Source organism: Fukomys damarensis, unplaced genomic scaffold (assembly GCF_012274545.1).
Source record: "Fukomys damarensis isolate Sample0158 unplaced genomic scaffold, DMR_v1.0_HiC HiC_scaffold_32, whole genome shotgun sequence".
NCBI classification, from domain to species: Eukaryota; Metazoa; Chordata; class Mammalia; order Rodentia; family Bathyergidae; genus Fukomys; species Fukomys damarensis.
Genome location: NW_022900944.1, coordinates 48,953,700 through 48,963,866, shown reverse-complemented (window position 1 = coordinate 48,963,866; position 10,167 = coordinate 48,953,700). Strand labels below are relative to the sequence as shown.

At 46.2% G+C, this 10,167-nt stretch overlaps 1 protein-coding gene across 6 annotated transcripts in view; it reads left to right on the top strand.

Annotated features, from left to right (window-relative positions):
* Nucleotides 1-8,320: 8,320 nt before the first annotated feature.
* Fanca (FA complementation group A) overlaps nt 8,321-10,167 on the top strand; it is a 47,879-nt gene continuing 46,032 nt past the window's right edge. For all 6 annotated transcript variants that reach the window (XM_019207956.2, XM_010627586.1, XM_010627584.1 and 3 more), the window contains exons 1-3: nt 8,321-8,457; nt 8,636-8,745; nt 9,341-9,434. In XM_019207956.2, coding sequence (XP_019063501.2) covers nt 8,391-8,457; nt 8,636-8,745; nt 9,341-9,434 — 271 coding nt within the window. In that variant the 5' untranslated portion in view covers nt 8,321-8,390. The remainder of the gene's footprint in view (nt 8,458-8,635; nt 8,746-9,340; nt 9,435-10,167) is intronic.

Below are 10,167 nucleotides of genomic sequence, written 5' to 3'. Positions count from 1 at the left end.
ACTCTTTGTCTTGTTGCTGAGACAAAACAATCAACACCTAAAGTTAAAGGGGGAAGGGTTTATTTAGCTCACAGTTTGTAGAGGTTTCAGCCCATAATCATCAGCTAGCTCCAAGGCAGGGTGGCATCGCAGAGGACAACCAGTTCGTGGGGAGCAGAAGGTAGCAAAAGCAACAAAGGACAGCTGGACAGCCGGAGGTCTTTCTTTCCCTTACATCTTTTTTTTTTTTCCCTGGTACCCCCTGGGATCAAATGCAGGACCTTGTGCCTGTGAGGCAGGCATGGTGCCACTGGGCTAAATTCCAGGCCCTATCCCTTATATCTTATCCGGGTTACTTAGGGCAGGCAGCACTCACATCCTTAATCCTAGTGCATGTGGTCCCAGAATTGCACCATGAATCAATTTCAGCATCACACATGCTAGACCCAGCCACCTCTGAAAAGCCCCACCTATGGCTGCATGAGGCTTTGGGGGACATCTGGATACAGCCATAACACTACCTTTCTTGGTCTACACAGACAATTATCTTTATAGTGTTTTTATATTTGCTTTCACTTTATCCATTTCTGGAGATGTAAAATTTTTTCTGTGTGCAGATCCAAATTTCTGTCTGATACATTCCTTCAGTCTGAAGAACTTCAGCATTTCTTGCAATGTGGGTCTGTTGATAATAAATTCTGTCACCTTTTGTATAACAACATGTTTTGATTTTGCCTTCATTATTTCAAAGCTATCTTTGCTAGGTTTTCTGAATTGATGGGTTTTCCCAACACTTTTTAAATTTTTAAAGCCTACATTTTTTATTACTACATGATTACATTTGTCGTGGGGAGTTGGTACATGTACATAACACATCTTAATTATTTTTTCACCCCTTCCCCTTCCCCACTACTTTACTTATTTATCGCAGTACTGGGGATAGAACTCGGGACCACAGAACCTTGCACTTACAAAAGCAGGTGCTTTGCCACTGAGCTAAATCCCCATCACCTTACATACGCTCTCCATCATCTGGTGTTCCCGTGCCACTGGGTCAGATGTCTGCTATAATTCATAACTTTGTTTCTTTGTGTTTAATGTCTAGTTTCCCATCACTGTAACAATTTTTTTGCTCTTTGATGTTGGCAGTTGTTGTTTGTTTTGTTTTGTTTTTGAGATAGGTCTTAGTATGCAGTTCAGGCTGATTCTTTCTTTTTTTCTTTTTTTTTTTCTTTGGTACCAGAGATCGAACTCAGGACCTTATGCTGGCAAGGCAGGCGGTGGCACCACTGAGCTAAATCCCCAGCCCTCAGGCTGATCTTGAACTCACTATGTAGCCCACGCTGGCCTCCAATTCACAATCCTCCTGCCTCAGCCTCCCAAGTGCTGGGATTACAGGTGTGTACCACAGCATCCAGCAATGTTGGCAGTCTGAATACCATATATGGATGTGTTGTATGGTTTCAGTTCTCCCATTGTTTGTGCTTTGAGTCTTCAGATCTTAATGGATCATTTTTCTATTTCTTGAAAAATTTCAGCCATTGTCTCTTTAACCATTTCTCCTGCTCCATTCTTTCTCTTATTCTTTTGGGAGGCCTGTTTTGGCTTTCGCATATCATTTGATGTTATTCCACAGCTCTTGGATCCTCTTTTATTATTTATTTATTCATCAGCTTTTCGAGACAAGGTCTCACTATGTAGCCCAGGCTGGCCTCAAACTCACAATCCTCCTGTTTCAGCCTCTCAAATTCTGGGATCGCAGGCGTGAGCCACCACTCCCAGGTTTTCTTGTGATGTGTGTGTGTGTGTGTGTGTGTGTGTGTGTGTGTGTAAGGCTTTTTTGCTCTCATATTAAACTGTTTTCCAGTTTGGGTAATTCCTGTTTTTCCTTGCTTGTGTTGAGCTGTGTTGTCTCTTAAGAGTGCCTTGCTTTTTATTTTCTTACTCTGTGTCTTATATTTTTTGATTGAATGTCAAGTGTTGCATTTGGCCAACAGAGTGCAAAGTAGATGTTCTGTCTTGAACTGGAAGTGTAGCTTCTGCCAAGTCACTGGGGTTGTCTGTGTGGTCAGCCCAGGGCCTGGGGTTTGGGCTGGCTGGTGCCATGGCTGCCCTCTGAACACCACCCACACTTTCCTCTAACACTGTCCTCATTATACGGGGACTGTGCTGCCTCGGGAATGTCCTCCTGGCTCCCGCTTCACCCCCTACCTTCAGGTTAGCCTGTGGACCTCTGCGTGTCTTCGCCTCACTCCCAGCCGTAGTGCTGGGGGTCGTCACTCGTTAGCCTGGGAGTGGTGGGCATGTAGAGACGGTGTCCTCTCTTGTCTCGATCCATCTCCAGTCTTAGACGATCCTGTCCTGGGCTCTGGATGGGGCTTTCTCAGTGATCCTGCCTGCATCCTCGGGGTTCCTCTTTGGAGTTTCCCCGAAGGGTCTGGCACTAGGGCAGGCTCTCCCCATGCTCCAAACTAGATGCTTTTTCCTGGATTCTTTCCCCAGCCACAGCAGCTTTCCACCTTTTCCCTGAGTACAACACGGTTAGTGGCCCCACCTGTATTTTCAGGCTTTTGTTTCATGGGAGAAAAGGTCTGTGCCTTCCTGGTGCGGTGACCCGTCCCTTCTCCAGGCAGGAGCACTGTGGGTGACTTCTTCAAGGGCCACTTCCTGACCCAGTCCCCTTCCTGAGTTCCCAGGAAGCTGTGTGGATGAGAACCCGCGAGTGGGCGTCCGCTCTCCTCGTGTTTGTGCTCCCAGGGATTCCGTCTTCTCACCCACACTCGGCCTTCAGCCGTTTATTAGAGAATTCACCTTGTTACCTGTGTATACAGTACCTGATCTCTCTCCATCCTGCGATGCACAGAGGGGCAGTGTGTGGATCCCATTTCTTTAGAGACTGTCTTTCCATGGGTGCCAGGCTAATTGTTTCTCAGGGAGATAACACCCTTCTGATTGTTGGGGTAGCAGTAATGCTTTCAGCCTTCCTAAGCATGTGTGAAATGCACAGATGATTGCAAATGAAACAAAGGCAATTTTTTTATTTTTGCTTTTTTTGTTTTTTAATTTTTTGGTGCTGAGGACTGAACCTAGGGCCTCATACTTGGTAAGCAAGAGATCTTCCACTGAGCTAAATCCCCTATCCGCAAAGACAAATTCTTTTTTGTTTTGTTTTGTGGAACCGGGGATTGAACTTAGGACCTTGTACTTGCCAGGCAGGCATGGTGACACTGAGCCACACCCCCAACCCACCAAAGACAAATTCCAACAAATTTCTTTAAATTATTCATATTGGTTTATGATGCATGAGAAGAATATGGGATTTCCACTTACATTAGTATGTAAAGTTTTCTTTTAAATTGAATTTTTATTTTTTGAGAAGAGAATTAGTTTGACAGAAAATAGTCTCTAAAGGCTGCCCACTCTCAGCAGACATCAGGGAGGTGAATGGATGACTGGTGTGTTGGACACCTGAAGGCTGAGATTTTATAAAGCTCAGAAGGGCTCCACATGCTAGGCATGCACACCTACAAACCTAGCACTCAGAAGGCTGAGGCAGGAGGACTTCAGTTTAAAATCAACCTGGGCTACACAGCAAGACCTTGTCTCAAACACAAAACAAAAGGCCCAATGGTCCCTGCTGCCTCCCAAACATAGCTTAGTAACTAACAATTCTTTTTTTCTCACAGCACTTAAGCATATGGCAAGCAGCATGCCACAATTTCTTATGATGTTCCTCTGTTCCCACTAGACCATGTACCCCACAGAGCCAGAGTTTTTCCTGTCTTGTGTTTTTCTCCCTGCCACGTCTCCAGCCCTTGAATAGGAGCCCAACACATGTGCTGAATGAGCACCTGAATGTGTTTGTAAAATATTCATAGTAACTTCACTATGTGATTTCATTTCATTCTCGCAGGAGTCCCATGCAGGAGATAAACGTGAAGTTTAAACACGAGGTTTTTCACAGAAGAAAAACATGAGGTAAAGGCTGACCTTGTCTTGAACTTGTAGAGCTCCTAAAGGCCAAGATGGAATCCAGCTTTCTGCATTCACAGTACAGTCATTTTTCAGGAGACCAGAGACTGGAAAACTGGGGCTCAAGGCCATGTCTGGACTCCCTGTTTTTGGGAATAAAATTTTATTGGCACACAGCCACATTTGTGACATATCATTTACAGCTGCTTTCCTGATGTTGTAGTATAGTTGAGTAGTAGTGATGGAGACCATGGCCCACGATGTTAAAATATTTACTATCTTGCCTTCTGTGTAGAGTGCTGTCTGCGCTGGGACCCGACCTCTACCTGGGACCCACAGATACTCAGGGTGGCAAGTATATGAAGGTTATTTTCATAACAACAGTACAGAGTAATTGTCCTCTTTCGCTGTGCTAACGTGTATACTGATGGGCAGAAGCAATGGTGGACGTAGGACTTTCATGGGGATGCCGAAGCAAATGACCACGACCTGGCGGGCTTAAGCAATAGAAATTTTTGTTTTGTTTTGTTGAGAAATGTCTCACTATGTAGTTCTAGCTGCTCTTGACTTGAAATTCCCCTGCTCCAAATGCCCCAACAGCCTCGATTGTTGAGATTACAGCTATACCTCACTTCCCCTGACCCTCTAACTGTTCTGAAGGCTGGAAATCAGCTCGAGCCCAGCTCCCTCCAGAAGCACTGGGGCAAAATTGTGTTGTTTGGTTCCTCCAGCTTCTGATGCCTCTAGGAGCTCCTCGGCTGTGCAGCTCTCTCTCTCTCTCTCTCTCTCTCTCTCTCTCTCTCTCTCGGTCCAGGTGCAGCTGCCTCTCTCTCCCTCTCTCTCTCTCTCTCTCTCTCTCTCTCTCTCTCTGTCTCTCTCTGTCTCTCTCTCTCTCTCTCTCTCTGTCTCTCTCTCTCTCTCTCTCTCTCTCTCTCTCTCTCTCTCTCTCTCTCTCTCTCTCTCTCTCTCTCTCTCTCTCTCTCTCTCTCTCTCTCTCTCTCGGTCCAGGTGCAGCTGCCTCTCTCTCCCTCTCTCTCCCTCTCTCTCTCTCTCTCTGTCTCTCTGTCTCTCTGTCTCTCTCTCTCTCTCTCTCTCTCTGGGTCCAGCAGATCGAACTCAAGACCTCACACTTGCGAGACAGGTGTGGCTCCACTGAGCTTTCCCCGGCCCCTCCCCATCTCCGTGGAGTCCCCTCTTCCCCGTGTCATCTTTTACTCCGTTTCCTATTTGGACATCTGTCATTGGATTTAGGGCCCACCTGGATAATCCAGGGCCATTTCATCTAGAGACTCTTTTACTTACACTTGCAAAGACTCTATTTCTGAGTAAGTTAGTATTTTTGAATCCCAGGGGTCAGAATGTGACCATGACTTCTGAGAGCCGTCATTCAGCTCACTCTGTGGCCCGTGGCTGTGCCACCAGATGGAACTTGGGATCATTATACACTTTATCGTCACGCACCAAGGGGGAAAAAGCCATTCTACTTAAGAATTTCCTTGATGCAGCAATAAAAAATTACTTCCATTAAGTTCGGATCTTTGAATACACATCTTTTTAGCATTCCATATCCTGGAGTCCTGCGATCTTTGAGTGAAAACAGGGGAGGGGTTTGTGATACAAACTTCTCAGAATTTACCCCTGATCTTCCACTAGGTAAAGATGTTGAGGGCCAAAAGTAAAGAACACATATTAATGTATGCATCCTACCACGTCCAGCTTGCTCTTCTGCATTTTTCATTTTATGTCAAGAAACATTACTTTTTTTTTTGTACCAAGGATTGAACTCAGGTCCTTGTGCCTGCAAGTGGCGGCACCCCTAAGCTAAATCCCTGGCTCCTGTTATTACTCTTACAATGGAGAGAAAAATCCTTTTCATGTTTGTGTAAAAGAGTTCACTTTCCTTCTGAAAATCAGGAAGACAAGTAGCAGGCAAGGAAACTGGTGGTCACATGTTGGTGACATAGACTTGTGCTGAGAAGATACAGCCTGATCTCCTGTCTCCCTGCTGGAGGACATGAGGCCCTTCTGAGCGCTGGAATCACAGGTGTGCCACCACACCCCCTAGATTTTCTCTTTTGAGGTGCGAGGCATTGTTTACCAGCACGACAGTACCACCTTCAGGCTAGCAGGATGCAGTCCTTTGAAAACTTGAAGGTCAGACTCCTGGCTTCCTGTCTTGCTGGGGCAACTCTTCCCTCCACTAGGGACCTCCCTCTCAGGGAGCTTGCTTCAGTCAGAGCAAGGTAACAATTTGAATTTGAATTTTATTTATTTTTTTGGTACCAGGGATCAAACTCGGGTCCTTGCACTTGCAAGGCAGGCGGCGGAACAGCTGAGCTAAATCCCCAGCCCTGTTTTTATTTATTTATATTTTTTTCTACAAACCCTTGTGTAGAGGGCTGACTTCATAGATCGCAGAGAGGGAGCTGCTCTGCTAGGTACAAAATGCAAGATAGCAATTGGCATAAGTCTCTCTGTGCACTTTCCCTTCCTCTCAGGGTCTTAACAGATGCCTCCCAGGCTGTTGGATTCTGGGAACCCAGCAATTTTATGTAACTGTATTGCTGACAATTCTTTCCCCTTATTTTTTTCTTTTCTTTTTTCTGGTACGGGACATCAAACTCAGGACCCTGAGCTTTCAAGGCAGGCATGGTGCCACTGAGCTAAATCCCCAGCCTGTCTGCCCCTTCTTTCTTACTTCCAATGATGAGTGATTTTGCTGGAGGAACAAAGTGGTAGGATCTCATTGAAATGCTGTGTATGCAGTGTCTGTGCGTATGTATGGTGTGTGTGTGCACGGTGAATGTACGTGTGATTAATCTGAGCAGTATGCATGCGTGTCAACTGTGCATCTGTGTATGTGGCATGAGTGGTGTGTGTGCACTGTGATGTGCTGCTGAGTTTCAGCGCAGGTTGGCTCTCTTGGGATGAAAGGTAGCTACTACCAGGACTCGCCACAGACTCTCCCCATCCATGACAGGCCCATCCTCACTTCTTGTCTGCTTTCACCTCTCTTATCTTCTGTAAGGAATCTGGAGTAATGCATCTTCCAAATGTGGCTGTCGTCGAACCCACCCACCTCCTTCCGTGGAGAACAGTCCTTCTAGGAAGTACAAAAGCACAGTGTGGCAGGTATCAGCCCTGGTGTGACAGATAGACTCCCTGGACCAGCCAGTTCCCTTGAGGAAAGGCCTTCCAGGTGAAAGGTTAAGATCACTCCGACCCTAACTCTCTCGGTGCCTCTCAGTGCCTCCGGCTCTGGATCAGGCCCTGCAGGTCACCTCTGCTCTGGGCTTCCAGGCAACGCTCCAAGCAAGACCTCTTGTCCTTCCCAGGGAATCCAGTAGCTGCACAGCTGATTCCTTTCATTTCTGTTCACTTTCAGGATTATGTTTGTGCCGCTTGACCCTTCCTGCTAAGGGAGAAATCGGTTTGAAAACGTGACAGCACTGACACCTTCGTCCCGCCAAGGAGTCTGAACATGCCCGGCTGCTCTTATAAATGGAGAATCTGAGGCAAAAGGCATTCTACGGCCGGTTGTCTTTCCTGAGCAGCCTGGATGCTGAGCAGGGAGAAATTTTACCAGCTGCATGCTCTCCAACCCTCACCTTTCAGGCAAGAAATCCCCTCTGGTCCACTTTCCACTTTCCCGTAGTCCAAGACAGACCCGCACAGCAGGCTCTGGGAGTTTCCAGCAATACAGGCCAGAGGTTTTTAACATCTCTCCTGTGGCAGTCCAGCCGTCACAACACGAACATGCCTGAGTTGGGGAGTGAGGATTGAGAAAGGAAAAACACTCACGCCTGAGTGGAGACCAAGAGAAGTCTGGTTTATTTCTACAGAAACAGCTTTCCTTAAAGGCACATCAACAGGGAGCATCAAGCAATCATCTCCATCATTTCTTATGCAAAAACCGGATTTTCTGACTCCTACAGATAACACCAGATCTTTGGCTATCTCTTTGAGTTCCTCCCACCACAGGGTCAAAGAACAAAAAAGCTTGACAAACAAAGTCCTTGAAAGGTAACAAATGCTACATAGCTTGTATCAATGCCTTCATTGTAGAGGAAGTTTCCTTTCAAATGCCAAATGCCAGAGAGCCATGGCGGGCTCCCACACTCTCCCATCTAGGTTGGTCCGACTGTATCTTCAGAACCAGTTTGACGCATCAGTGACATCACCGTTTCTTCGCACGAAATGCCACAGGTAGACTTTTCCCTGGTTGTCAAGCACGGCTTAAACTCCGGCCACAACGAAGATGGCTGCTACGCGTTTCCACCCAAAGCCACTCCAATGGAGCTAATACGTGAGGCTCCCGCCCACTTGGGGTGTGTGACTGCGTGACCGTCAGCCAATGGAAGTGCGCGTCTGGCCGCAGCCAATGGGAAGGCAGCGCGGGCTCCACTGCAGGAAGCTTTACCTATGGCCAAGAGCTCCGCATGGCTGGCTTACGGCGTCCGGACTTGTGGGCTCCGGGCTGCCGGAGGCCCTGGGAGGAGCTCTTGGGTGAGCGGGCGCTCGCTGGCCGGCGCTTAGAGCGGCGCTGCTTCTGGAGGCCCGGGTCGCCCGCACGTTGGCTGTGTCCCCTGGCTCTCCCTGGGGTTGGGTTCATCCGGCTGAGGGGCTGTTGTGGCGGGGCGAAGGTGTTAGTGCTGTCACGTATTGAAACTAATTTCTCCCTTAGCGGGAAGGGTCAAGCGGCGCAAACATAATCCTGAAAGTGAACAGAAATTAAAGGAATCAGCTGTGCAGCTCCTGAGACGCCACCTGAACTTGGAGGATCTTTTGCTTGAGGTAAGAGGGAAACCAGTGCACCTTGTGACCACAGTGTTGGTAAGTGAAATAAAGCCGACACACGTAACTTAAATATCGCATAACTTATGTGAGGCAGCCACAGCATAAATACTTTAAAGAAATAAAAGACACTAAGAAACAGGGAGATAGGTCTTTTGCACATGCAAAGGGAATCTAGAGGGAGTGTGGGGAGGGGAATTAAAAAGAATTAAGATGTGTTAAGTACCTGCACCTCCTCCCTAAGGTGAATGTAAACATTATGTACTGCGCACAAGCACTAATAAAAAAATAAATTCACATAAAAAAAGGAAGTTGACTTGGCCGTTGTCGGCAAATTTAGTTTTGGGGTTTTTGCACTGGGGAAGCACAGTGTGCCTGATGGACACAGCTGGAAGGAGCTGACCAGGTGACAGGAAAGGCTGGAAGCATTTACCTCTTTGGAGGTGAGCACCCTTGAATAAAGAATTTAATACTAATTTTCAAGAGGCTTTAGTAAGTTGTGCCTTTAAACATGTTTAAGAATGCCCATTATGCAAGTAGTCTATGCACTGAACCTGAATTTTAAAAGCAGCACTCTCCCTGTTCTGGTTTCTAGGTAGAAGATCCACCTTGTAAAAAATTGTGCCTCAGTAAATTGATCGATTGTGACAGGGCTGAGGCCTGCAGTGATCGTTCTAGCTCCTTCATAGGTAATTTGCAGCTTCATTTTCTTTCTTTCTTTCTTTTTTGGTGCTGGGGATTGAACTCGGGCCACTGTGCTTGCAAGGCAGGCGGCAGAACCAGGAAGCCAGATCCCTGGCCCCTGCAGCTTCATTTTCTTAATTGAATTATAGAGGACTCTTTATAAGTGACTGACCTGCTTATAAGTAGAAATTTGAATTCCCCCAAATAACGGCTTTCGGCTTGTAGGTATATAGTTACTAATTGCATGTAATATTTTGTGACTTGTTTTGGGTTTTGTGTCTAGGTGTCACCCCCATCCCAGTTTGAGAGTGAGATAGGGGGAATAACAAAAAATAAGCCACTTTCTTTTTGTTTGTTTAATCTTATTAAGTTTACTGGTACTTTTTAGGTATGCAGTACAGTTACATTCATCATTGGGATCTTGTACCTTTACATGACAGATCTTGGTTCTCGTTTTTTTCCCATACCCCTGCCTCCCTTCACCCACCATTTTCTTGTTCTTCACATTTTTAGAATGTAATGACTGTTGTTTCAGAAAGTGATATTAACTAATTCATTTTAAAGTATATTAGAAATAATCTTAAATTAATACCTCTGCTTTGACAACTGATCACCGAATGCCACTGGTAAACGATACAGCTTTTCCTTGCCATAATTACATTTGAAATTGTCAGATTATGCACCACCAGTCCAGGGAACCAAGCTTAGCCATACATTTTTTTTTTTTTTTTTTTTTTT